Consider the following 26,800-nt stretch of genomic DNA (forward strand, 5'->3'; position numbering starts at 1 on the left):
TCATCCACGGATCCCAGTTCAGCTAACGGGGTTAATCATTTGTATCAATCCAGTCTCCATTCCTCATTTAACGTTTCTTAGTCACCTCGAAGTGTAGAGTTGTTCCCTCCTAGCGCCTCTAAGATGTCCCATCAGCAGCCTTCCCAATTGCCCCAATGTCAGTCTGACCATCCTTCTCAATAACACTCGTCTCGATATCCCCCTTCCCCTCCAGCATGACCAACGGATTCGCAGCATCATAAACCGCCGCATCAGGGAACTGCTTCGCTGTCCTCCGATCAAGCTATATTTATAGCATTCATTAGTCTCACTCCAACTAAGACCGCACACCCAGGCAGAGAACTCACCCAAAGCACAACCCACACCAAACTAAACAGCAACGCAATCACAACAACCATACCAATATACCCATCACGCCAATACGGCACCTTATCAGCCGGAAACAGCACAATGCCCCACCACGTATACAGGATCTGCGCAAAGGCATTCATGCTCGTCAAGATCACACTGCGCCGCGCATCATCTCCACCCCGCTGGCAGATGATATTCGCCCAGCCAAAGAGCAACGGGTTCACAATATACGCCGACCCAGCAAGATAAAACGCAAACATGATCGCCGGCCACGGCGCCGCCGGAAAAAACAGGATAATCGTGCTGACCAGCTGCAAGCTCGCAGCGAGAATACACATCGGCACGCGCCGACCCGTAGCATCAATATAGATCGCCGCAAGCATATTGCTAACAATCCCCATGGCCTGAATCCCGAGCGGGTAAGTATTCACCTGGGCCTGTGTAAAATGCGCCCCTTGCTCCTCTGCAGCGTAATGTTTCAGCCAGAGGAGGTAGAGGTTCTGGACGCTGTAGGCCTCCAACGCCGAACAGACCATGGAGAACACGCAGAGGATATAGAATGAGGGGCTGCCGAAGACCCGTTTGGCGAGAGACCACGGGTTGATGTTATGGCCGTCTTCTCTTTTGGGGGGGAGCCGCTCGAGCGCGAGGCGCTTTTCCGAGGCGCTGATCCAGGGCGCTTTGGTTTGCTCGGGGACGTCGGGGAAATACAGGTAGCCCATTATCGCGATCGGGCAGGTGATTATGCCGTCGATTATGAAGACCCATTGCCAGCCTGCGAGGCCGGACTGTGGATGCGGTTAGTTGGGATGACTTGAGGTGGAAGTGGAGTGGGCGTACGTAGCCATTCATTCCGGAATGGATTGCGGTCATCATCACGCCGGCGAACATCTGCCCGGCTTGTCCGGAGGCAGTGAAGATGGCGGTTCGTTTGGCGATTTCGCGAGGTTTGCTGCAGTATTCAATAGGTGGTTAGCTCGGGTTATTGTGGGAATCCTGCACGGAGTGCGAGGACATGGTATGGAAATGGACCACGTACTACCACGATCCAATGCAATAGATAGTGCCGCAGTTTGTTGACGCTTCGATGAGACCTTGTAGAAATCGCACGGCGCAAAGTTGAGCGTAAGTTTTGCAGGCTGCGCTACAGCCCGTCAACACAGCCCATATCAAGCACATTGTTGGGAACCAGATTCTGGGAGGGACTTTCTGGATAGCAATTCCGTGCGGGATCTGGCCGATAACGTATCTAGATATCATTGACCGGTTAGTGGGTTGTACTGAGCATGGCTTTGAGGAGGAGATGTACCCTGCTGTAGTCATGGATAGGAGCACATTATACTGGTCACCTTTTAGGTCCAGTGCTTCACTGAGACCGGCAACCTGTGATTCATGCACGTCAGGAGTTGTAGCAGACGATCGAGCCAGATGGGACTCACATAGGCGTTGGCAAAGGCAGCTCTGTCAAGATAATTGAAGAAAAAACTGACGCAGCAGTAGGTCTATACAACTGTTAGCATAGGTTACGATGAACGCTAGGATTGATGGTTTGACTCACAAGGATGAAGAAGTCAAGCTTCTGAACTAGCCACCGCTCCTCTTTACTCTTTGCCTCGTCGCCAAAAACAAGAACTGCAGGGTGTCAGCCAAGCTGGTGTAGAAACGATGCAGCCAGATAGCATACTCTTGATCTTGTTACCCAAGGACTGCTTGGGAGTATCGCTGCTTGTCTCCATCGTGGATCCTGTAATTGGATAATGTCTCATAAACAGCTCTCGTAAACAGTAGGACTGGGAAAGAGATACTTCTGGATCACTTCCCTTATTTACCTCGTCCGATGTCTGCTTATCTTCCAGAGACGGGATATGTAGATGCAAGCCAAGTGTGTGTAGAGGAGGGCCCTTGTGCATCCTGGAGTAACTCCACATTCTGAGATAACAGATACCTTAGTTGACTCATGTGTAGTGTGCAGATAAGGGGTTCTGATCCGAGAGTTGGGGTAGATGCTAGTAGAAGATAGGCTGCTGCATATGCACTCTTCCCGCTCTATCTGGCGCTATATGCAAAGGACCGGCGTTCTAATAGATAAGAGTATAAAGGCCGGTGGCGGAGGGTCAGAGCTTGGTAGTTATTGTCTGTAGATGGCAAATTGATCAGTCCGCACATCTCTAACTAAGAGAGCAAGAGAGACAGAGAGAAGAAAGATGACTGTCACCACCGAGAACACCCCTTTACTGGGAAAACTGCCCGAGAGTGGAAAGAAGCGGACGGTCTTCTCACCTGCTAGTCGAATCCTAATAGCCAGCTTTCTCATCTCCGTCGCTCTCAGTTTCACGCAGGTGCCGTAAGTCTACATTGACCAAGAGACTTGTCCAAGCTATTGAGATACTAACTGATGTAGCATTCTGTACGCCTTCCGCTTGATGACATGCGACGAGTTCTACCGGAACGAACATACGCCCGGCAGCTGCACCAGAAACGAAATCGACGTTGGCACCGCCACGCAAGTATCCATCCTCGGCCTCTCGACAGCATTCTGTGGCGTTCTGAATCTTTTCTTCGCCGGCTGGCAGATCAAGAACTGGGGCCCGAAGACCGCTCTCGTCGTACAAACCGCATTTCCTGCTCTCCGCGGTGCGATCCAAGCGATTGGTGTGGCGGTCGGGTACAAAGAGGGCATCATTATCGTCCAAGCCAGCCAGCTGATTACTCTTATGGGCGGCCAGTCTGGATACCTGCTGGTGTTGAACACTGCTGCCGGTGAGGTCGTGTCTGTTTCTGAGCGGACGGGGATGTTCGGCATGCTTCAGGGTAGCGTGATGCTGGGTACCTCTATTGGATATCTCCTTGGTGGAATTGTTGGAGATATCTCAGGCATACGGAGGCCATTCGAGGTAGCTGCTATCCTGTTCAGTCTCTCCAGTGTGTATTCGGGAACATGTGTGCCGTCCATCAAGATACCTCAGACTCCTACGGACACCAAAAGCAGTGGCTGGGAGGCCCTTGTCGGAGGTCTTAAAGTTCTCGCTCCAAAGAGAATACGTCTGGACAACGGCAAGTCAATACGTCATTATGGTATTACGCTCCTCGGGCTTGGTGTTTTCATGGGTGTCCTCGCCACCGGATATGCGCCTATCTTGATCCAAATGTATGCGACGGCTGTTTTCAACTTCCAGCCCACAGAGAATGGCTACCTCATGGCAACAAATTCCGTGATAAGGGGTATTTTTCTGTTCTTCCTGTTCCCGAAAATCATTTCCGCCGGCAGAAGATGGTTCTCAACTAAAGGCGAAAAGACCACCACTGTGCAAGATTCACCAGTTCCGATCCCGACACACCCTGAGGACTTCGACCCTGTTGCTGGCATACTTTCCGAGCAAGAGCCTCCAAAGCCGCTCGTCCCTGTAGAGCGCGCGGGAGGACAAGAGTTCGACCTATTCTTCTTACGGTGGAGCTTGCTGGTTGATGGACTTGCTACGGCGTATACAGCTTTTGCTACCGCTGGTTGGCAGATTTACATTGGTCAGTTCTTCTTCGTCAATTTCAGTCCCTCTCCGTTAGGCATTCTGCTAATATAGAAGCCTTTGCAGCTGGGTTCCTCCTTCCCTTGGCTTCTGGTTCAGCCCCTGCAGCCAAGGGGGTAATAACAGAGATGTGCGAGCCATCCGAGCGAGCAGATGCGTTGCAGGCGATGACATTGGTTGAGAATATTGCTATGCTCTCTACCCTTGGGCTGTTTGGTCTGATATTCTCTACCTTTGCGGATATGGGGAAGGCTTATTTGACATTCTATTGCAATGCGGTAAGTGCAACCTAGCCTGGTTTAGAAACCTCTGGGACTAATGGGCTTCATAGGCAGTTGCATTTGTGGCAGTAGGGATTCTGTTTATGTCAAGGTTTTCACCCAAGGCGAGAAGGGGTGACGCTTAAGTCGCCTTGAGATGGGTTACAAGTATATAAGCCCACTGTAGATATTGATATAGAACCGAAAGATATAGAATTGAGAACAAATCTTCCAAAAGCACACTAGTTTCAACTTGCACAGACTCTTTCCTCCAAAGTGATGCATGATCTAACTAGATGAGAGACTACAAGCCCAGTAGCGATTCCCACAGCTGAGATGTGAGAATTTAGAGTCCAGAAACGACTACCCTACCCTTTCACTGGGCGCGTTGTGCTCTGCAATCCTTCAGATTCTTCCCCAGCAAGCTTATCTTTTAGTGTAGGCCTAGAACAAGCCAGGAATAGCTCATGGAGTAGACATCACTCCATCTCCAACTTTCCTCTCTGATAAGAATCGGGTACAAGTACCCGATCACCTATCTTATCACACAGACCAGACATATAGATAGGCATATTACCCCAAGCGTGGCCATCTACCCGACATGATTAACCCTGGTCCGAAATCACCATGCTGAATGGTCAGAGTATCCAATCCCCTGAGAATAGACCGGCCGCATTGAGCAAGGAGCCGAAGAGGCGGTGAAATCGGCCGAGAGTACCTGATGAGCAGAGGAAACGGGTCAGAGTTGCGTGAGTATCTGCGTGAAGACAGTAATCCTCAGACCTAACATACAGATACAGATGCGAGAGATGTCGTCGAAACAAACTGCGTTGTAATGGCTCATCGCCGTGTCAGCGTTGCCACAGCTTTCAAAGGATATGCACGTACGAACCAGTGGGAGATCATGATGGCGCTGCTCGAATGCTGGAATCCCCAGAGATGGCACTGCCAGCTTCAGAGGAACATACCCCAGTGTACCTGCAAGACGACACCATCGTTTTGAGCGGCGCGGTTGCCTCCTCCGCGTCGGTGGTTATGATCAATCAATGGAAGACCCGTATGCAATTCCTCCAACCCACCGCAACAGCATGAATGGCCCGCTGACAGTCCGCCAGATTTCGAATGTAACTATTCCCAATGGGCCTTCTTCGACTCCGTCAGACAAGCCGTAAGCCCCGACACTTCCCAGGCCGAGGACAGCGGAGAAGCAGACTGCAGCGGGACCTCCATACACCAGACCCCCAGCCTCAGCTTCGGCTGCGACTGGAGAACAGGCGTCCTCAGCGCGCTTCCACCACGAAATGTCATTGGCTTCCTGACATCGACGTACTTTCGCTTCGCGCAATCGGGTTACTTCTGCATCCACCCTGAGATATTCTCGCGCAAGCTCGTCGCTTTCTATGACGGCGTCAATGAGTTTGCGGCTCGCGACGCGCAGAGTTTGAAAAGATCGGTTGAATTCATCTCCGTGTTATTCATGGTACTCGCTATTGGAAGCCAGTTTGCGGAAGTTGGGGATCCTGCGTCTGATTCTGCTGGAGCAAGTAGCGCGAGCAACAACATGCATGACTCGACTCTGCCGTTCGACCTATCGCAAATGAGGATCCCCGCCCCGTCACAGAACCCAGGCTGGCAATCCTACCAGGTATCCAGGAGGCTGTTGCCGGATATTCTTTGTTCGTCGTCTATAACGAGCGTGCAGGTCTGTATCCTGCAAGGCCTCTTTTTGCCGAGCACCACAAGCCGAGATGCCAGCTACAATATGCTTGGCCTGGCGATGCGCATGGCTATCAACATGGGGCTGCATCGCTCTTTCCATTCATACCTGACACTGAATACACACGTTCGGGAGCTTCGAAATAGACTCTGGTGGAGCGTCTATGTCGCGGACAGATTATATACCACCGACATGGGCCGGCCGTTGTCTATTAATGACGCTGAGGTAGATGCTCCTCTTCCCCAGCACATGCCCGAGTGGACAGATGAAGCCACGAATACGACAAAGATCTCTATAATGACTGCTTTGGTGCGTCTCTGCCGAATTCTTGGGCGGATCATGGAGTCTATCTATTGCAACGGTCCCTTTCAGGAAGGGGTCAGGGGCACCGGTACTATCATTGGGCCCAGAAACGGTACAGCATCTGAAGGAAGTGCTACTAAAATGGCGAGAAAAACTTCCGGTTCAACTTTCTTTCGAAAATTCCCCAACAAGAGCCGTAGCCCATCTGTCGTTGATGCACGAGCAGGCAAATCTGCTCCTGACACGGCCGTGCCTGAATTCTGCATTCATGACCCTGCGCCAGACGAACTCGACAACTGCACAATGCAGCGAGGATGTGCGCAAGTTTCTTCAGCAGCAGGCGCAGCACTGTACGGACTCGGCTGTCTCCGTCATTGAGATTCTCTCGAAGCTCAAGACGCACTCGCTGCTTTGTGGCTACTCCTTCCACGACTCTCTGTACTGCAGCTCGGCGTTGTACGTACTTCTGCTCGTCGAGAAGAAGTTTGAGGCATGTTTTGTCAAGCTACCGCCCCGGACATACATAAGGGGTCCATATCCTTTTAGGTCTCGCGAAGCAAAGTGAGGCTGCAGCCTCGAGTGCGCGGTATATCATCCGAGCTATGGCGGAGAGCACTCAAAGAAAGAGAAGAATGCAAGTAAAGACAGCGGCATCGGCTGGCCAATCTATTGCTCTTGACGACCAAGACACAGGTGAAGGAAGAGATGCATGGAAAGTGTGGAGAACAGAACAGACTGGGACAGCCAATTTTGACGCATCAGTCAGTGATATATGGCACACAGAGGAAACAGACCAACCGGTAAACAGTACTAATTAACAGTTAGTACCAAGAAATCATGCTAATCTGGGAACAGGCCAAACATCCGAATTGGGCGTTCTCCGTATACCAGCCGTGAGACGGACTAGATTCATGGTCTTTTCTCAAAATTGATCAAACCACTAGATTAAGCCTGTGTACATTCTTCAATATATAGTTCCTAGTGTTTTGAGTGTTGCTCTCTGAGCAGAAGTAAGTGATTGTGGTAACACAACACTCTCTTTGTTTGTTCCTCCTTCCCACCAGCCGCTTACACTCCTCCCTCCATCCATCTGACCTGGTCCATCTGCTTTGATTTATCACCTTATCATCTTATCTATATATATAAGGTATAAATAGAATCCTTCCTCTCCTCTTTATGCTTCTTATTCTATCAAACTGACTATATTCCTTCCCTGTTTTGGTCCTCTCATATTTAACCATAATAGTACCCTTCTGTTGCCTTAATTACCTGGCTCACAGGCTATCAACTATGATAAGTAGATAGTATAAAATCCGTTTCCAGTTCTCCGTTATCAACTAACCTGCCCGCTTTGTTTGTCTGGGATATGAGCTTTTATGTCTCCATACCCTGACAATTTTCTCAGACTTTCTACAATATAAATATGTTTTTAACACATCTACAAGCTCGCTGTTGTCCGTGATCTCAAGACTGAAGACTTCATTATCCCGGCGGCCTGGAGAGGCTCCACCGTATCTATCCTGTGGATGGAGATGTGTAGGAGGGAAATGGGCTCTTTAGTGTATTCGGACTCTTTTGTCTGAATCTATATAAGCGCTGGCCTGAGCAGGAGCAGGTGGCATAAGAAAGCATCCAGTCCTCGTTCCCTGACAGAGCACTATTTCTTTTTTCACGTGCTCATTTCAGATACCCATATCCTTCAGCGCTTTCGGTTGATAGAAGAGTCTGCCTCATCCAGGCACGTACAATGCATTTTCAATTGGTGCCGGTTTCCCAATTCTAAATCGGATGCCTAGTACTCCTCTGCCAGCAACTTTGATGGACTTTCCAGCAGTTCCCAGTTTGCTTCCGTATCTCCTATCTAGAGACTCAAATATATCAATATTGCCACTGCACGTACTCTTTACTCCGCTGTCGCTTATAGGATTCTCAGCCCCGTTTGATCAGTACGCTTTCTCAGGTTCCCCTTCTTTCTTTTTCAAGTAGGGACTCAAATCGATCACTGAATTGTTCCTGCAATTTGACGGTACGCTTTTTCAACCGCACACTCTGTGGTAATATTAGAATTTGCACATTTTAAATAAATGAATATTACGTGTCAGTGATAAAACCCCAAGAACATAGGGAATTCCATTAGAAAGATAGTTTACCACAAATCGTCGAATAGGGCTAAACATGCAAGGTTACAAATCACATTTTAAGGATGTAGTATGGAATAAAAACATGCCTGTTAGGCCCACTAATCCATGTTATAGATTTCTGGCAAGGGCACGTCGAATTGAGGTGCTTGGCAAGAGGCACTCGCCCATGATTAATTAGCAGCATAGCCAGCAGCATGTTTTGTGCGACTAAATAAACCAGTAGCAATATAAGACGACACGTCAATCTCTCCATCCTTGCTCATGAAGCTGACATGCGCATGTAAGCCTTTACTCTTTTCAAGTGGCCCTTCAGCCAAGCCCTCCAACACGCGCATATAATTATCACAATATTTGCCGCGACCATGAGCCTTCATCCAGCTTGTGATGCCCTTGGCCAAGGTAAGATCATCCGTACCAAGTAACCGGGTCTGAGCATAGAATTTGATACCTGGAACCTGGCTTCCTGGAGCGATGTCAAAGTAATACAGGTATCCTGACAGAAATTCAGTCCTGTTATCAAAGTTCTTCTTGGCATATTCCGGTGGCTGCCACGCTTGTGTAACTTCGGCATCATCGGGGAAACCTGAAGGCAAAGGAACAATTGCTTTGATCAAGTCACAAAGGCTCTCAAGTTCATGGTCAATACCTTGAATTCGACCACCTAGAGTCATGACTTGGCGGACAGAGGCAAAAGTAGTACTCGGGCTGTAGAAGTACCATTTTAAGCGTGAGGAGGGTTTATTGTCGATTGCTATCATGGTGGGGGCCATAGCCTTTCCAACGGGGTTTGTGTGGAGAAATTCATCCAGCAGATCAAGGGCCGCGGTGCTTGGTCCTAGCAGTGCGCGAACTGCGGGTTCAATTACTGGATATGGTGTCATCCTGGGGTTCCCAAGCAATCGGGGCCAAAGGTATGTCTTCATCACTGGGGTCTTGTTTTTAAACTCAAAACAAGCCAAGACCGATTCACCGAACTCACCCCCGAATCGCTCTTCTGTCTCGCGTGCGACCTTCTCTTTGTCCTGCTCATATATGGCAGACAAGAAATACTCAAACCACGTCAGATCTGTAGCAGGATTGATGCTTGCGAAACGGCGATGGAGATCTATAGCTGCAATGTGATTCAGGGGGTCTCCTCGAGTTCCGGTGCACGGACCGATAGGAACAAAGGAGGCTCGGATCTCTGGTTTTGTTTCCGGGCTGTTCCAATTCCAACAGAACTGAAGTGGTGTTCCGTCAGCAGTCAAGTTAGACGACCACTTGAAGCTGCCATCAGGTCGTGGGCCAAGGCCAAGCTGCGGAATCTAGAACCAGGAATATGACGGAGGTTAGGACAGTACCTGGGAGTGCATTGAGTTTAGGGACTCACGATCCAATGGTAGTGGAATAACAGATATTCAAACTGTTTCTCGGTTGGATAATTCGCTTCCTTTAACATCAGAGCCAAGTATGGACCAGTTTGAGTCCACCAGTACGCCTGGCTAGGATCCTGACCAAAGTGCCATCGCGACACAATTTCCCAGATGGAGTTTTCCCTGCTGTGATTCGTACTGACCTAAAGGATGTGAAGAATGTCAGTGAGCCTTTCAATTTCCTGTTAGAGATTACGGTGTTAATATTCAGAGAAGCAACGTACTAACGAAGCGACAACATTTGGATCTCTAAGGGCTGAAACGGGCTCAGGAACGGTCAACATATTCTCAAAACAGGAAGCGTAGAGTCAGAAATTTAGACTCAAGGGATGCCAAAGCTTCGAGATGGGGTTATGTATATCATTATATATCCAAGCCTACGAAATTGCGCAAAATATCACGTGACCCCTGGATATCCGATGTATGGGGGCCCACCTGCCCGTCTGACCACAAACAACGCGAGATATCTGACCCCAGATCAAGCCCGCGAGATCCTGGCAGTTACCTCAAAGCCAGGGGTGGCTTCATACAGCCCCTTACTGGTTCATAACTGTATCTTGCCCTCCTACCTTCCTGAGCAAGGGATTCAAAGGAATAAGGTAGTATAATAAAGAAAAAAGCTATCTTAAAGCTAGGGATAACCTTATAGAAACTTTTACTAGTTTATAATTATATCTTACTTTCCTATTTTCCTAAGTAAGGGGGTTAAAGGGATAAGACAATATAGCAAGCAAGACTATTTTAAATCTAGGGATAGCCTTATATAGGCCCTTACCAGTATATAATTATATCTTCTTTTTTTTATCTTCCTAAGTAAGGGATTTAAAGGGATAAGGTAGTACAATAAGGGAAGTTATCTTGAATCTAGGGATAGCCTTATACAGGCCCTTACTAGTCTATAATCATATCTTACCTTCCTACCTTCCTAAGTAAGGGATTTAAAGGGATAGGGCGGTATGGCGAGGAAAGCTAATTGGTTTACGAATTTCCCCCCCTTACAAATCATGACAGGAATCAGACCACCATTCCGTGGCTCATGTATTAAGTGCTTGGCGGTTTCGCTATCATAACGCGCGAACTTACGCCGCAAATTTGGCCCCCAAGCATGTTCTCCTGCAGTGTTCGAACTACGGAGAGGCTCGCAAGGCAATACTTGACAAGCTACATGATGTGGAGGGGCTCCGGGGGAAACTCTCAGACTACGGCGCGCCTGTCTCTAACCCGCAGGCGACCCGCTCGTCACCGAATTCAAAAATCAGACAAATTTGCTTAACCAGATTCGCCGCGCCGAGTTGGGGCAGACAGAGCAAGACCAGTAACGTAGAAGCCTCCTACGAGACTCTGGAATAGATATGGAAGACGATGGTTAGAAGGACCGATATAGCTGCCTAGGGAGGGTCAAACTAGGCGCAGCAACGCGTAAGTTTGATAGAACGACGATATAGAATGGAGTGGGATAGGTGTTCAACGCGCAGGATGGCGCAGGGGACACATCTCGCCTAGTAGCGGGCGAGTTTAGTGGTGGTGTTTTCGCTTTCGGCGAGGCTATACGCCAATTTCTTTTGTCGGTTAATAGAATCTTGATGATTGAATGATGGATTGTCGTATCACGGTCGAAACTTAACCCAAACCAGCGTCCATGAAATGGGGCTGTCAGAACAACAATTACCAATGCTGCAAAGAAAACAATAATTACCGATGCTGGAAACAAAAGTTCTGTATTCTATGGCTGTTCTTTTGAAGGCGAAAGTGAAGAAATATGGGAAAATAGCTTAGAAGCATTGAATAATGGACTTAAACCTTAATTGGAGAGGGTAGAAACGACGCTGATCGGGCTCTCAACGTACACAGAGTTGAGATTGCAAGGGAGGAGGCCTGGCTGGTGGCTATTATTAGAATGAATATTGTTGAAGACAGCCTGTAAGGGTTAATAAAATACAAGGGATAATAAAACTCGATAGACCTGATAAGGATAGATGTAATGTGGTGGAGTATGGACTAACAGTATGGCCGTCACTGTTCGCTCGAGTCTTGACCTCACGCGGAGTTGAGCGACGACACTCTCCGTGTAGTATATAATCATGGAATTCCAACAGATGTTAATAGAATTATCTAGATTACTCTGCGAAAAGAAACACTTCTATAAACTCATATTTAGCCATGGTCAGACTCTGGCTATACGGTGCCGTCGCGTTGGGCCTTTGGGTTGTACGGGTAAGAACAAATTCAACCCCAACATCCACACTTTAAATACATTGCAAATCACACGATGCAAAAGACTGACAAGATCGCATAGCTGGTATACCAAGCCCTAACATCCCCTCTCCGCACGATCCCCGGCCCCTTCTACACACTCTTCACCTATCTTCCGCTCAAGCTGTCCATCATAACCGGCACCAGAATCCACTTCATCCACGCGCTCCACCAGAAACACGGCCGCATCGTGCGCATCAGCCCCTCCGAGATCTCCTTCTCCTCGCTTGCAGAATTTAGACAAATTCACCGCCCTGGATCCGGGTATCTCAAGGCAAAATGGTACCAGAAGATCCTTATGGGGGCTGTACCAGGGGTTTTTGCTATGAGGGATATTAGAGAGCATGCGGCAAGACGGAGGTTATTAGCAAGAGCATTTGGAAAGAGTGAGTTGAGGGGGACGTTGGAGGGTGTGGTGAGGGGGAAGGTAAGGGTTGCGGTGCAGAAGATGAAATTTGAGATGGAGAGGAATGCAGATGGGCAAAGAGAAGAAGGCATCTGTGATGTGCTGAAGTGGTGGATGCTCCTAGCCACGGATGTTGCGGGGCATTTGATGTTTGGAGAGGATTTTGGGATGGTTGAGTTGGGGTTGGTATGTTTTTTTATTCTCCTCCTCCTTTGCTCAGCTCAAGTACAGCATGCTTGGAAATGGGTAAGCTAACAGGTATAGAAAAACGAATACATCTATTTCCTCGAATCGATCATGAAAGGCTCTGCAATCAACGCCGAACTCCCGCTTCCTGGGTTTATAGCCCGCCATATCCCTATTACTTCCTTAAGAGCTGTATTCTGGGCGAGTGACTACCTAGTATCCTACGGCCGGCGCGCAGTCACAAATGCTCGGACAACTAGCAAGCCAAGCCAGAATATTATCTCGGGGATGATTCACGCGTCTAAGAAATCCGACACGGGGCTTAGTGAGCTTAACATTATCACTGAAGCCAGACACCTGATTGTTGCAGGCTCGGATACAATAGCTATAACATTAACATATCTTGTTTATGCTGTTTTAAGCCAGCCACAGCTACAAACAAGGCTGGAAGATGAGGTTCAGGGTCTAAAAGAGGGGTATGATGATGCAATATTAGAGACTTTACCCCTTCTTAATGCAGTTATCAAAGAGACCTTAAGGCTCTTTGGCGCTGCATCTGGATCTCTACTAAGGGATATCCCTAAAGGAGGCGCTATGTTAGCTAACCACTATATCCCTGAGGGGTTTACAGTAAGTACCCAGAGCTACACAATTCATCGGGATCCAGAGATCTATCCTAATCCTGAGGTCTTTGATATATCAAGATGGCTTGGCAAGAATAGAAAGAATAATTTAGCAGAGCAGCTTGCCTTCTTGCCCTTTGGAGCTGGATCAAGGATTTGTCTTGGGATTCACCTAGCGTACATGGAGCTAAGGCTTGCAGCTGCGGAGTTCTTTAGGGAGTGTCGCGGAGTTAGGTTGGCGCCAAGTGTCACTAAGGAGAGCATGGGATTTGAGAATTACTTTTTGATTGCGCCGAGAGGGCATATGTGTGAGGTTGTCAGCGGGTAGGGGCGTGATGGATATCTAGAGCGGCTGGCTGGGTGGTCTTTCATGAATGGAACTGTCTTAATTTAGTAAGCCTGGCAGAAACGTTGGACTTTTTATGTTGTTTTCTGATGCGTATCGATGCTCTTTGGGCTTATCTACTATGTTTGATATAAACCAAACCCTATATCATACTGCGGGCTTCTTCGGTTTTCCCAGTTTATTTTATGTTTTCGGAGCCTAGGGGGCGGACGTATGAAGAGCTTGATGTACTTTTCGAGCAGGGCGTGCCGGCTTGGAGGTTTCATAAGACCCAGGTTGATACCTATAGTAATGAGGGGTGGGTGAAAGTTAGGAAGGATGGGGTTAAGGAGTAGAGAGTATATACACGAAGATCAAAATAATTGATATCTCGTGCTGAGTGGTTGGGCTGTCGATCGGACGTATTGGTGCACAAAAGGTATATAGGGCTTCCTGGGGCGATACTGGTGAATTAACGCCTAACAAGTGTACTACCAACTCATGACTGCTGCATCGTTATAAGGAATTTGCTGTGTGGTCATACCACCCAATTCGAGCTGCCTCGGTTGATGAAGGGTGTTGTTGTTGGTGAAGGCCCTCCTCTCCTTCTTTTGGATTGCTAAGGAACAACCCTCTAGCTGAGTTAAACCTGTGTACTATGTAAAGCATTTTCTAGAGGTTACTAACACATACGACCACAGTGTAAGGAGAATAGGGCTTCTCGTCTGCTCAGCCGTACTTGAGCCACACTAATTAACGCGGCCAGAAGGTGAATAAAGTCCTAAGACTCCTACTAGTTTATAGGTAATAGGTTACCAAGCATCAGATGTTGTGCGGGGTGCACGGCAGACCGGGGAAGTATGGAGAGCCTGGGAATTGCGTTAAGTACAAGTGTTGGTCATCATTAGAAAGGGTTAAGCACCTGAAAATAGGGTTTCAAAATGTCCAGTGTGATATAGAGATCCGGAGTGAATTGATGGTTGAAAATAGCACTCCTGTCCCAAGATTGCCGCTCTGCAACCGCCTTCACTACTTTGAGCGATGTTACCAGGCTGTGCCACAAGGATGAGGACGAGTCAGACTTCGCAGCCCTGAACCTTTGTAGCAAGTTGATACATTGAGAAGCAGATTACTAGAGGAACATCTGATCTACCTAGCACTATTGTACTTTTTTATCCTCCTGGTTTTGGAAACACGACTTTAGGAACCTCTAGAATTTATTAAAATAGGAGTAGGATAATAGAACCCCTGGCTTTGCCATTTTTCGGCCTGTGCAATATACAGCCCTACAATTGTAGTCACATAATCCTGGTTGGCCAAAAATATAACTTATCGTGTTTATGGATTCAGAAATTATATTAGCACCGCTGACTATTGATCGGGAATAAATCTCATCCTGATATGAAGCACAGTCAATCCATATGAAACCTAGTACACAATTCCATAACCCTCTAAGCGCATGGCAAAAACTTTGACTCCCTACAACCACTCACTGGTTAGCGATCCGGCCATGCCAAGCTATCACTTTCCGCGCAACCGCGCAATACTGTCCTTCCACGAGGTACAACTCACTTCCGAAATAGCAGCTTGCCGGACATCATCAGCCTCTCGAGCAGATGATCTGGGATCTGCGGGTAGACGTGCTTTTCCTCCGGGCTCAAGCTGCTCACCTCATAAAACGTCATCCACACCTTACCATACATCGCCTCAAGCTCTTTTCGTCGCTCTAGCTGCTTCGTTATCAACTCCTGGACTGTCGCTAAAGGGGTCTGTCCCTTCTTCTCAATCGCCAACTGTTCCGCAAGGTGAAACAGAGGTGAAACTCTTTCTTGTATCTTGATTAATCTGTTCGCAACTAGATCTATGATTGAATTATCTGGGCACGGCTGGAGGGTTTGTAGGAACTGCCGTAGTAAATTGACATCTGTAAGGAGCGGCTTGTGGCTTTCAATCAGATCCCTGAAGCGCGGATCATGCTGTGCCAACACAGGGTACCAGATTTCGTTAACGGAGGAGAGGCGAGCGGAGAGATCGTGAAGTACGTAGCCGGAATACGAAAGATAAGCCTCGAAGTCGGATGTTCCGAGCGATTTTGCGTGGGAAGCGGCGCTGATGAGGTTGCGGCAAATGATTTTATGCAAGATAAACATTGGAATGCTTAATTTGACTAGTTTCATATTAGTCAATAACACTCATACACAGAGGGTTGAATCGCCGCTCAAAACTGCGTGGTAATATAGGGCAGCATAGATGGATGTACGCACCATATGGGTCATTAAGGTCAACCTCTGCTGCACAGAAATCATTTCGATGAAGATGGGGTGATTCAGGGGCCATTGTGAGCGTCTTGAAGTGGTGTGAAGTTGGGTTACTCGAAGCTGCAGGCCTGATGGTTAAGTTTGGTGTTGAGGCCTATCAGTATTGGCTTTTCTACTTTGCTGCCAAATACCTGCGTCTATTAGAAGCATTTTAGGCTGGATTAGTTACCTCCAGAGTGGATGTTAATGCTCTTGTGGTATGCTGACTAACGTCCAGTTCACCGCCAATTCATTTTTCTCGATCTATGTGCTCTATGTGTTCACTGCCGCATTTCTGTGGCCGAGTGCTAGTATTTACAAGCTATGTGTGCTCTCTCCGGACCCTTGCATCCTGCTCACCGTGTATCAACTCTTACCGGCTCGACGGCTGTCAGGAGGCTGGTATGGAATGCAGCATTGTCAAGGAAGGGAATGAGTGAGGTTGAGGAGTACGTATGGCGTAAGGATCATGCTTGTGCTACCATACGGCTACCTTTGAGACTAATACATACAGTCCAGAGATGGACGTAGCCCAAGTAAGGGAGTCAGTGTCCTGGTGTTACAGCCTAGCGAGTCACAACGAATAGAATGCGCAGTGCTGAAGTCAAACTTGGAGCTCTAGTTGATCTGCTTTTCCAGCGAAACCTACTGACGAAGAGAACATCAAGATCTCAGACAGTCCAAACCATTTCTCAGACAATCCAAGCCATTTCCGCCATGAATCATCCGCACCTACTAGCAGGGGCCGTTGGCGTCCTCGCTCACCAATTCTACTTCAAACGAGGCGAGCACCATCTCTACCCACTGCGGTATCTGCTCTGGCACGCAGTCATAATCACCGGCACTGCGTTAGCCCTAAGCACCAGTCAAACCGTACCGCCCTCTAACTCCATAAAGGCTGCAGCATGGCTGGCGATTGCCTACCTAGTAGGCCTTTACACCTCGCTGATCCTCTACCGCGCGCACTTCCATCATCTCCAGCACATCCCCGGCCCATACGGTGCCCGAATCTCCGGGCTATGGTTTTCATTTAGATTGCACAGCCGCCCAGCCTACAAGGTCCTCCACGAACTCCACGAGAGATACGGACCTATCGTCCGGGTCGGCCCTTCGAATGTCTCCATAATCAAACCCCATGCGGTCACCCAGATCTACGGGGGCCGCTCAGCTTGTACGAAGAGCTCCTTTTATGATGACAGCCACCCGATGCGATCCCTGCACGCGTGTCGGAGCCGCACAGAACACGACCGGCGCCGACGTGTGTGGAGTACAGGGTTTAGGGCTGCGAGACTTAGAGGGTATGAGTCACGGATCCGTGTTTATCGCCAGAAGCTGTTTGATCGGCTGAATACCGAGCAGCAGCACGGTCACATCGACATGAGCACCTGGTTCAATTTCTACAGTTATGATGTTATGGGCGACCTGACATTCGCTCGTAGTTTTGGTATGCTCGACAGGCGGGGAAATCACTGGGCGATTGGTATGCTTCTCTCTGGGACTGTCCTCTTTGGGTATTACCTTCCCTCGTGGGCGTTTCGGTGTTTGGTTACGGTTCCATTCCTCTTCAAGGATTTCCAAAGGATTTTTGGGTTTGTGGCGCAGATACTTGTCGAGAGGATGAATGTATGTGTCTACCTCCTTGGTGGGAAACTTGGCGCAGAGACTGATTGTAGAGCTTTACTGATCTGATATGAAAGCAGACCAAGGTGGAAATACCTGATATCTGCGCCTCATTCCTGGCCCCTCTAAAGGGCGACAGCCCGACGACCGACCAATTCAACTTGCTCATGGGCGACGCAATGCTTATCATAACAGCTGGAAGGTGCGCGCGTCCCTCCTTCCCTCTTCCTTCGTTTAATCCGTCAGGAACAGCGAACTGATGAAAAGCTGATAGCGACACCACCGCTACATCTCTCACAAGCATCGTCTACGAACTCGCCTGCCACCCTGAGGAATTTAGCAAGCTCCGCGCAGAGCTCGAGCCTCTTACACCAGACGATCCATCCTCTGGGGAGTACTTAGACAGCCAGATAGCCGGTCTGCCTCATCTCAACGGGGTTATAAACGAGACGCTACGACTGCACCCACCGATCCCGAGTGTTATTCCACGAGATACCCCGCCGGAGGGAATCACTTTCAACGTCAACGGAATGCAAACGCATATTCCTGGTGGTGTGACTGTTTTCTGCCCACAGTGGGTCATTGGACGTTGTATGCACCCCCATCTCGTTGCCCGTGTCAAACTTGCTTGCTTAGGGATTATGCACTAACTTTTGTTCTTTTTTTTTTTTTTTTTTTTTTTTGATAATTCAGCAGAAGAAGCATACGTAGAGCCCCTCTCCTTCCTTCCTGAACGCTGGTATAAACGGCCCGAGTATATCAAGGCTCACGAAGCATACGCGCCCTTTTCAAGCGGTATGTCTAACGTCGACCTCTTCTATGTCAATACCCAAACTCCACTCCATTTACGCACTCCTAGTACCCTACCCATCCATTCCACTATATCTATGGTTATCCTATAAACAAGTTACATACACATCTAACACGAACCCTAAACAGGCACATACAGCTGCATCGGCAAACCACTAGCCTTAATGAATATCCGCACAACCATAGCCCGCCTGGTCATGACGTTTGACATATCCTTCCCGGAGAGCGGGGGTGGTACCGGAGATAAGACTGAAACTGGCGAACGAAAAAATGGATGTGCCTTGCTGGTGGATCCACTCGGTAATGCAAAGGATAATTTTTCGATGGGAATTGAGAGGATGGTTGTTCGGCTAAAGAAGAGGGATGGGAACATGGCTGAGTGTCACAGACCACGCTGCGTAGACTCCGCGTAGTCACGTGACGCCTTGGCACCTCATTCGTATATACAGATGAGGTACCAACGGATTCCCTTCATCTCCTCTTCACGCTTCTTATTCTATCAAATCGACTATATTCCTTCCCTGTTTTGGTCCTTTCACTGAGTGAGTTTATAGAATTACTACTTTTAGATGTATTTGTTTTATTCTTATAATCTAGTCTTTAGCTAAAAGTATTCACTTGCATATTCTTGGTTCTACTATAATATATAATACTATAATTAAACTATAATAAAAGTTTAGCTTATCTAGCTTATCTTCTTATTAACTCTTTAATTATAACTCAGTCCCTTATACCTTCTAGGTAGATTTTCTATTATTTAAAAACTATTATAATTTACTCTCAATAATATAAATTTTCTTAAATAAAAAGCTGTCAATTTTCCTGTTCCACAAGTGTTGAGGAATATTACTTACATGGCTCTAGGGTTTGGCAGAGGATAAGTATTAATTAGCCTGCTTGACTTACTATATTCCGGCCCATGCCCGGGGGCCCTTCGGATACATTCCATTTATTCTCCAAGAGGTGGAAGTCTATGTCGATATCGCGTGGTCTATCAGAAACAGGTGAAACATTTCTCCTCGACGTAGCCACTTGCAGATACATGATGGATATCATTGGGAACGTTGCGATGTAAGTTGGTTCCCCTTCGCACTCCGTCACAACTCACCATCTCCTAGGAACACTCGCTTTATCAGTCAACAGAGGTTCCACCCGGTTGCCGTCGCCATGCGTGATACCATTGATCGAGAATGCCAAATCGAGACGGGCAATTACTTCAGCCGCATCAGCTCTGTGCGATTATTCAAACAATGGCACAACAGCCGCACCATGAACCATCACATAGGGGTCGAACTGGAAAAACGGTACAAGGAATGGAAGCACCAAGAGCAGCACTCGGCCTCGTCCGCGCCAAAGACCCTCATAGACATGGCTATTGCAGATCACATGAAAACACAACCAGTCACTGGAGATAAGCTTTATCCCAGGTCCAAAGAATGGGCCACTACACATATCCGTCTGTTTCTGTTTGTCGGACACGATTCTACTGCGGTTACTGTCATGTATGCGTATTATATTCTCTCGAAACATCCAGCAGTCCCCAGCAAAGTCCGCGCAGAACACGACCAGGGATTCGGCACCGATTTGACCAGAACAGCTGACCACCTACGTGACTGCCCCGAGCAAATCAACCAACTCCCCTACACACTGGCAATCATCAAAAAAACCCTACGCCTATACCCACCCGCCAACGGTATCCGCAAAGGCTCTCCAAACGTGCTTCTTCGCGACCCCAAAACATGGAACCGAGTATCCGACCGAAAGCTGTGCCATCTGGACCCTCCACCTTGCAATCCAACGCAACGCCCAGCACTGGCCAGAGCCGCATGTCTTTATACCGGAGCGCTGGCTCGTCGGGCCCGGCCACGCTCTTTACCCGCCTGCCGGAGCATGGAGACCATTCGAGCACGGGCCCCGCGACTGCATAGGCCAGACCCTTGCTCTTGTGGACATTCGCACGACGCTCCTCATGACCCTTCGCGAGTTTGACTTCAAGGGCCAGTACGCAAAATGGGACGCACTGCACCCGGAACATGGCATTAATACTATGTTTGGCGATCGCGCATATATGATCCAGGCTGGGTCGGGCCGGCCGGCGCAGGGGATGCCTTGTAAGGTATCACTGACTGCGCGCTCGCCGCATTGGAGAATGTGAGGTCTAGATTTGGGCTGCATGTGGCAAGCTTACTTTCATGCTCGTGCTTGACATTGCTCTTTCTACCACAAGCCGTACCTGGACAAGTGATGTAAGCACTCGTCTCATCTTCACACTGCTCCGCGCCAGCCTTGAGCACTGGGTGCTAACTAAACTGGATACGTAGGTTGCTGTTGCTGGATATCAGCAAGCCGGATATTCGAAAGGGAGATTGATTACAAGACGGAATCATAAATCAACCTTGCGAAGGGGAGCGTGATTGGAAAGCAGCGATAGAAGCTTTGTCGCATGATAAAGACCGTAGTGCTTGCTTGAACTAAACCCAGCCAGCAAGCACTGGCGGCGGGGGAGGGGGGTTCTCCGGTGACATTCTGTTTCTGATACTCGTCACACAATTCAGCGTCTTGAAGCGTCGGCAAGAGGCGAGCCTTACGGTAATATTAATCTAAATCTCAATGCCCATGTCAATTTAATTGCTTAAGAGATGTCCATTTAATCTTCCTATAGTTCAATGCAAGATCGCACAGGAAATCAATGAACTTATTGAACCTTGCAATAGCCTACCACGGGCAAAGGTAAAATTGTTTCTAAAGAAGAACAGTAGATCTCTATCTATCCCTAGAGTCTTCCAGGGTTAAAGGATCCGGAAGAGGCCCCTTAGCGATTAGTTTACCACATCATCTAGAAGCTCCGTCGACGCCGCGCCTTGCAGGTGTGCTTCACGGGCTTGGTATGGATTGCGGTGGGAGCGGTGATTCCCTCAGCGGTAGTTGATGTCTCGGACTCGCCGTCGCCAGGCTGGACTCCATCTGTAGCCGAGGGAGCAGTGCTGCTCGGTGCTTCGGTGGTAGTCGACGTCGAGGGATCAATAGGCTGCGCTTCGCTTGTTGAGGTAGGAGCAGAAGTAGGAGCACCGGTACTCTCCACCTTGGTAGTTGAAGACGAAGCCGAAGCCGGAGGTGTTTGGTCTTGATCGCTGTCACTAGACGCCATATCATATTAGCATCCATACAACCATGGCAACCACCTCAAGACTCCAATCAACTCACCCAACACGAACAGCCGGATACTCCAGATTCTCACAACTCTTTCCATCCGCACAAGACTGGTAAATCCCAATATACCCAGACCCCCCACAGTTCTGACTCGCGTCGCCACTACAAGGCGACAAGCACCGTCCCATCGGCGAAACAGCCGGCTCCTTGTCCGCTTCAATACCATCGCCGCAGTAGCACTCACGTGAATACTCCACTCCGGCAAAGGTATACCCGTCTTCTTCGCAAAACGCAATACATTTCTGCACGGTCATGTCATCGCCGCTGGTACTCGGGCCCGTCAGGACACGCTCGAAGTCTACATTGTCCCGCGTACACCCAATCCACGCCCAGGAGAGGTCCTCTGTCACGTCAGTGTAGTAGTGCTGGGGACCTGTAATGCCGGGGGCATCGCAGTCCTTAACGGTCGTTGCGTCGTCGGGACCCGGTTGGATGGGGTTGCACCCCGGCAGAGCATCAAGCCAGCCATCGACTTGTTCGTCGATGGAGGGTTCAACGAGGCAGCCCTCCGTGATGGATTTATCGTACAGTTCCAGCGCGGCGCAGTTCTCGATTATGCCATCGGGATCATCGCAGGTGTCTAGGGCGTGTTGCAGAGTCGGAACGTCCCACCCGTTCAGGAAATCGCCGTGCAGGCCGTAACCCGTTTTATCGCCGTTGGCCCAGACGAAGGGTTGCTCGTTTCCGTACCACTGGTCTGCGAAGTCCTCGGTTTGCCAGATCACTTCGATGAAGATGGAGACGATCTTGTGGGGGTGGGAGTCCGGGCATGTGCCGCTGTTGTAGGCTTCCAGTGGGTATGCCATGTGTGACTTGTGGTCGGCGCTGTCGAAGTTCTCGCCGTCCCAGCAGGAGGGGAAGAAGACTTGTGTGCGGAGGCCGTTCGGGCAGTTGTAGTTGGGGAAGCCGTTGGTTTCGGCTTTTGCGGGGCCGGCGTAGTCTAGGCACGCGTAGCTGCGGGCTTCGGCTTCGTGGGTGTCTTTGAATTTCCGGTCCATGGGGGAGCCGGCGACCATGCGGAGGTCGGGTGGGGGGGCGAGGACGGTGTCGTTGTTGGGTTCGGGGCGTTGGCTGGGGTTTGTTAGTTTGGTGTTGGTGCTAGGTGGGTAGAGCAGGGTAGGGTAGGATAGGGGATACAGGTAGTAGATTAGAGCTCCGCCGTTTTGCTTGACCGGGGTGAAGCTGCCGTTCTCGGCTTGATAGTAGAGCGACGGAATCCAGTAGTTGGATTTGTCGGCCATTGGGGAGCAGGAGCTGCATTGCGCCTCTTGCGTCTGGTTGTAGTCCATAGTGAAGCCGAAGCCATCGCCTCCGAGGATCGTGTGGACATGGCCGGCCGCGATACCAGGTTGGACGATGGGGTCTGCTCTCTGAACGACCAGAGGGTTGCTACAGGGGACCTTGAAGAATGCCGAGGCCAGCTCAAGGCATGATAGAATGAATGGCAGATGGCGAGTCCCTGCTCGCATTTTGAAATGAGTAAAGACCGTGGGTTTGAGACAAGAATGAACGAACGAAAATAAAGAGCGTCTAATCCATCAAGCAGGGTCCCTGGTTCTCCAGCAGTTCCTCTTGTTATATATCAACTCCCCTGAACTGGAATCTCCGGTAAGGTTCGATGGCGCCGACTATTTTCTTACATGGCTAGCAAGATCTGGGTCTGGCAGCGGCCAGGATTCATCACGAACCCCTTCATCTTCATGATTGCGGGGGGCCTAGGGAGGATGGCCCCCAAAGCCGAGTGATCCTGACTCGAAACCCCTGATAAGCGCTTGGTTAATTAAGCTTGGGCGCTTCTGAAACACGCCCGAGACGACGGATGTTGTTTGTGCTCCACACGGTGCTGCACGTTCCTTGGTTTGCTCGATCAGTAATCTGATATCAAGTGCGAGGATTTTCTTGTGTCGGAAATCTCGTCGATGTTGCTGGCGGGAGTGGAGTGAAGTTGTAATCGCTGGGACCGACCCTGGACTGATCGAGGCCGTGCATTAACTATGGAGTAGACTGGATCCACCTTGAATACTCCGTTGGCGATTCATTTGATGGCAGCATCGTCAGATGGATCTCTTAAGATTGCTTGTGAACAAACTGAGCGCCACTGACTGGTACAGAAGGGGTTGTCGGTTGCAGAGAGGTGTGTGTTAGGGCACAAATATATATTTCGAAGTAACACCAGTCCGCAGTAATGAAGTCTCCGACTCGGCTCTGTGAGAGTTGATAGAGTGATAGTCATACGATCTGCTTCATCTTCCAGTGTCCTGAGACTTCAGGGAGAAACAGAGAGATCACGTGGTAGGGACGTCGGTTATCGCGATACTCCGATCCTTTCTTTCCCTCACTTTCATCATCATCAACACGAACATGCTGAAATTGGGCGAGCACTGCGCTGTCTATATCAATGAACGATGTCATAGAGCGCTTGTCAGCATGCGGCCTGATTTGTGACCGGTGCACTAGATCTGTGTCTGATTAACCTGTCGACAAATCCGCCGACAGTTCCCTATTGTTTACCAGAGTCACCTGACGAACTTCTGCCTCGGTGCCTTGGTGCCTTGAGGCCTTGCGGCATCTTGGTCACGTGTACGATATCGCCGACTCGAAGCTAGGGCCTTCTCTCGATTCTCAGTCTCAAGTCTATAGCTGCCATACTGATCTCGACCATGGCCAGATCCAGTGGCGATCGAACCGAGAGACTGACACCCTGATCATCCCGCCTTCGAGGCAGATGTCCCCAGCTGAGACTCAAAGGCCTTCAGCTGATTTGATCTCATCCTCCGATGTCTAGGGCTGGGACTGTTGATTGGCCAAGTGGGCCCGGTTTCAGCGCGAAATGAAACCAATAATGAATCAGAAGCCGTCTGTCCATCTGTCGTCCCTGCAATTCCAATTTAATCTCTGCGCAACCACAATGCTTCTTACACCCTTCGATAAATCCTCCTCGCCTGACTGCCTATGGCGCTGAACGAAGCCGCCCATGACTGGCCCGGCTAATATCGAGCCTTACCTTGGGCGGCGGCAACAATCTATATCTACAGCTCCCGTTGGCCGGTCTAATCCATCCCGGGAGTGTCTCATTTAGGGTCTGAGATGTCGGAGTTGCAGCTCCACCAAATTCCCTCACACCACTGTTACAGAGCCGTTTGGCCCTTTTAATATCATGAGCCGCCCTCCTCCTTTTCTTGAATGACTTCCTTTCTCTCTTTTTGACCCTTCGATGCACCCAGGTCTTCTGGAAGACTGTCCATTCTTTACCCGATGCTTCATTTCTCTACTCACAACGTGCTAACCCCACCTTCCTTTCGATAACCACCTTTTAATACGAATACGAAGCCCACCAATCTCCGACCGGATAGGCCTGTTGAACATGGCCAGAGGAATCCTCGGAAAGTCACGCTCGCCGCCGCAATCGCAGGGGATCTCCCAGCCAGTCTTAAATTATACCGACGCCTTGCCGAGAAATGATCTTCGCGAGATCCAGCCGGGTGTCAGTTACAGCCGTCCGATGCACCAGGTCGTCAAATATGAGCAACGACCTCCAGCGCTAGGCGTGCGCAATGTAAAGAGGAAAACCGAAACTCCGGCTGCCGGCTTTGACTTTCAGATCACCGCATCTTCTACCAACGTTGTACTTCCGGCAGAGACAGGGCTTGGAGTGGACGAGTCTATGATCGGCATCGCCCTTGGGAGTCCTCGATTACTCGAACCGCGGACTGGAGCAACGCGACGCAATCCGCCACCCACCCCTCCCGATGAATTACCCTCTGCAGCGCTGCAGCGGAAGTCGAGCAAATGGAGGAAGATTGGGGGCCTATTCAAGGCGAAGAGTGCAATTGCTCCTCCGGTGAACAAGCCGTTCTATCAAGTTCGTGGTGAAGCCGAGGGGCCGTCGCAGGGCTCTAGCCACTCTATAGACTACAAGACTCGGCGGAGGGCAGGCAGTAAGGCTGCTCCTATTGAAAATACGGAGGTCTGGCCGTGTCTGGCCTCGGAGAATGAAGCGATAGCGCGTCAGCAAGAGTCGAAGCCGAAGGCGTCTGGAACTCTACTGCAGGTTGAGATACCGACGGTTGAAATGGAAAGATACAGCGTCATGTTCGGTGGTCTACTGAACGACGGCCGACCTTCTTTACTGAACAGGCGAAGCAAGACCTTGGATGATGTGACTATCCCTCCTAGAGAGGTGAGTGTTTGGCTCTAACCCTGGTTGACTACATTACTCACACCCACAGCCATCATCGCCTCCACTGATGCCCCCGCGAAGGCGCGCAACTTCCCCGACCCGCTCAAACTCACCCAACTTCACCCTTTTCCCAGCGATGCCGGCCAGCAAAGCCTCGAAGGTGCTGGGAACCCAGAACCTTCCTCAAGCCCCGGATACCCTGCGTAGAGCGCAGACCCCCCTTAGAGACCTGGTGGACCCAACCGAGGAGAAAGTGCCAACAGAGAAAACCCTCAAAGCCGACGACAACTCCAAAGCATCCCACCGCCCACAAGCCTCCGTCACATCGTTCCTCTCCTCAACATCCATCGGCTCCGACGACGAACCCCTCCTCATTCACAAAATCGAACGAGTCCGCACCTTCGCCGGCATGCAAGAGCCGGACTGGGAGATAATCAACCGCAAAACAGCAACACCTCCCGTGCCAGAGCAACTCCCACTGAAGAAACTCACCATCAACACCCGAGAAATACGCTCAGAATCCAACAGCAGCAACTCCACAACCCAAACAACCGCAACCGCAGACTCAAGATCCTCATCTCCCATCCTCTCCCCATTACCAGTCACCAACACACGCCCCGACTTCCCCCCACCTTCTCTGAACATTAATCTAAAATCGAACCCAATATTTCCCCAACGCACCGTCTCCATGAAGCCACCACCACCCACAGATGCGAGCACAGACGCGCCCGACGATATCATAGTCCCCACAATTGAAGTCTCCATCGCACGGTCCGTCTCCGTCTCCAAAGGAAGAAAGCAGATGCTTGTTCCTGTGCGCACGAGAACGGGTCCCAGCCACCGCCAGCATCACCTTGGTGCCGACGAGAGATTCGTCGAGAGGCGGCGGCAGGCAAAGACGGTAACGGTTCAAGGGGGTAGTTTAGGGCATCGCCCGGGCGTTTCGCAGGATGCGAGGATCGAGTTGGCCTAATTGGGGTTTGTGGAGTTGAAAGTGCTTTTGGAGTGGCGGATTTTCCTTCAGTGCAACGGCCTTTTTTTCTTCTGGAATTGATTTTTTTTTTTTTTGTTCTCTTGCTTTTGGGCGGGTTGCTCTCCCTACAGTGCAGCTTGGCAAGGGCGCAAGCTGGCGCAGGCGTCTTGATTCTGCTTCATATTTCTCTTTTCCACCTCGGTCTGGTT

General features: G+C 49.7%; 10 protein-coding genes across 10 annotated transcripts; 5 read left to right on the forward strand and 5 right to left on the reverse strand.

The window, feature by feature from the left end:
• Positions 1-118: 118 nt before the first annotated feature.
• Positions 119-2,087, reverse strand: BJY04DRAFT_221754 (major facilitator superfamily domain-containing protein; the record flags this gene model as incomplete). Its single annotated transcript, XM_073717216.1, has 8 exons — positions 119-283; positions 348-1,139; positions 1,192-1,303; positions 1,391-1,600; positions 1,661-1,734; positions 1,791-1,853; positions 1,910-1,983; positions 2,036-2,087. The coding sequence occupies 8 exons, from the start codon at positions 2,085-2,087 to the stop codon at positions 119-121; spliced, it is 1,542 nt and encodes a 513-aa protein (XP_073567603.1).
• Positions 2,088-2,555: 468 nt separating this feature from the next.
• BJY04DRAFT_221755 (uncharacterized protein) lies at positions 2,556-4,281 on the forward strand (the record flags this gene model as incomplete). The annotated part of the gene is made up of 4 exons (XM_073717217.1): positions 2,556-2,695; positions 2,753-3,873; positions 3,933-4,153; positions 4,207-4,281. The coding sequence occupies 4 exons, from the start codon at positions 2,556-2,558 to the stop codon at positions 4,279-4,281; spliced, it is 1,557 nt and encodes a 518-aa protein (XP_073567604.1).
• A 793-nt stretch (positions 4,282-5,074) lies between these two features.
• BJY04DRAFT_221756 (fungal specific transcription factor domain-containing protein) lies at positions 5,075-6,533 on the forward strand (the record flags this gene model as incomplete). The annotated part of the gene is made up of 2 exons (XM_073717218.1): positions 5,075-5,192; positions 5,251-6,533. 2 exons carry the CDS (start codon positions 5,075-5,077, stop codon positions 6,531-6,533), a joined length of 1,401 nt encoding a protein of 466 aa, XP_073567605.1.
• Positions 6,534-8,381: 1,848 nt separating this feature from the next.
• Positions 8,382-10,024, reverse strand: BJY04DRAFT_123265 (tryptophan dimethylallyltransferase-domain-containing protein). Its single transcript, XM_073708371.1, has 3 exons — positions 9,933-10,024; positions 9,666-9,851; positions 8,382-9,600 (listed from the first exon to the last, which is right to left on the reverse strand). The coding sequence occupies exons 1-3, from the start codon at positions 9,990-9,992 to the stop codon at positions 8,467-8,469; spliced, it is 1,380 nt and encodes a 459-aa protein (XP_073567606.1). The 5' UTR covers positions 9,993-10,024; the 3' UTR covers positions 8,382-8,466.
• A 1,871-nt stretch (positions 10,025-11,895) lies between these two features.
• Positions 11,896-13,536, forward strand: BJY04DRAFT_197242 (cytochrome P450). The gene is made up of 2 exons (XM_073712473.1): positions 11,896-12,553; positions 12,632-13,536. The coding sequence occupies exons 1-2, from the start codon at positions 12,260-12,262 to the stop codon at positions 13,502-13,504; spliced, it is 1,167 nt and encodes a 388-aa protein (XP_073567607.1). The 5' UTR covers positions 11,896-12,259; the 3' UTR covers positions 13,505-13,536.
• A 1,533-nt stretch (positions 13,537-15,069) lies between these two features.
• On the reverse strand, positions 15,070-15,838 carry xanF (xanthocillin biosynthesis cluster protein xanF; the record flags this gene model as incomplete). The annotated part of the gene is made up of 2 exons (XM_073717219.1): positions 15,070-15,668; positions 15,766-15,838. The coding sequence occupies 2 exons, from the start codon at positions 15,836-15,838 to the stop codon at positions 15,070-15,072; spliced, it is 672 nt and encodes a 223-aa protein (XP_073567608.1).
• A 677-nt stretch (positions 15,839-16,515) lies between these two features.
• Positions 16,516-18,641, forward strand: ftmC (cytochrome P450 monooxygenase ftmC; the record flags this gene model as incomplete). The annotated part of the gene is made up of 5 exons (XM_073714159.1): positions 16,516-17,421; positions 17,499-17,620; positions 17,693-18,009; positions 18,112-18,213; positions 18,358-18,641. The coding sequence occupies 5 exons, from the start codon at positions 16,516-16,518 to the stop codon at positions 18,639-18,641; spliced, it is 1,731 nt and encodes a 576-aa protein (XP_073567609.1).
• Positions 18,642-19,865: 1,224 nt separating this feature from the next.
• Positions 19,866-20,871, reverse strand: BJY04DRAFT_197248 (uncharacterized protein). Its single transcript, XM_073712474.1, has one exon. The coding sequence runs from the start codon at positions 20,261-20,263 to the stop codon at positions 19,886-19,888; it is 378 nt and encodes a 125-aa protein (XP_073567610.1). The 5' UTR covers positions 20,264-20,871; the 3' UTR covers positions 19,866-19,885.
• BJY04DRAFT_123289 (uncharacterized protein) lies at positions 20,491-23,190 on the reverse strand. The gene is made up of 3 exons (XM_073708372.1): positions 22,576-23,190; positions 21,433-22,509; positions 20,491-21,365 (listed from the first exon to the last, which is right to left on the reverse strand). The coding sequence occupies exons 1-3, from the start codon at positions 22,905-22,907 to the stop codon at positions 21,065-21,067; spliced, it is 1,710 nt and encodes a 569-aa protein (XP_073567611.1). The 5' UTR covers positions 22,908-23,190; the 3' UTR covers positions 20,491-21,064.
• A 1,343-nt stretch (positions 23,191-24,533) lies between these two features.
• BJY04DRAFT_197252 (uncharacterized protein) lies at positions 24,534-26,675 on the forward strand. Its single transcript, XM_073712475.1, has 2 exons — positions 24,534-25,618; positions 25,668-26,675. The coding sequence occupies exons 1-2, from the start codon at positions 24,803-24,805 to the stop codon at positions 26,589-26,591; spliced, it is 1,740 nt and encodes a 579-aa protein (XP_073567612.1). The 5' UTR covers positions 24,534-24,802; the 3' UTR covers positions 26,592-26,675.
• Positions 26,676-26,800: the final 125 nt, after the last annotated feature.

This window comes from Aspergillus karnatakaensis (assembly GCF_047715665.1).
Source record: "Aspergillus karnatakaensis strain CBS 102800 unplaced genomic scaffold BJY04scaffold_52, whole genome shotgun sequence".
Taxonomy (NCBI): Eukaryota; Fungi; Ascomycota; class Eurotiomycetes; order Eurotiales; family Aspergillaceae; genus Aspergillus; species Aspergillus karnatakaensis.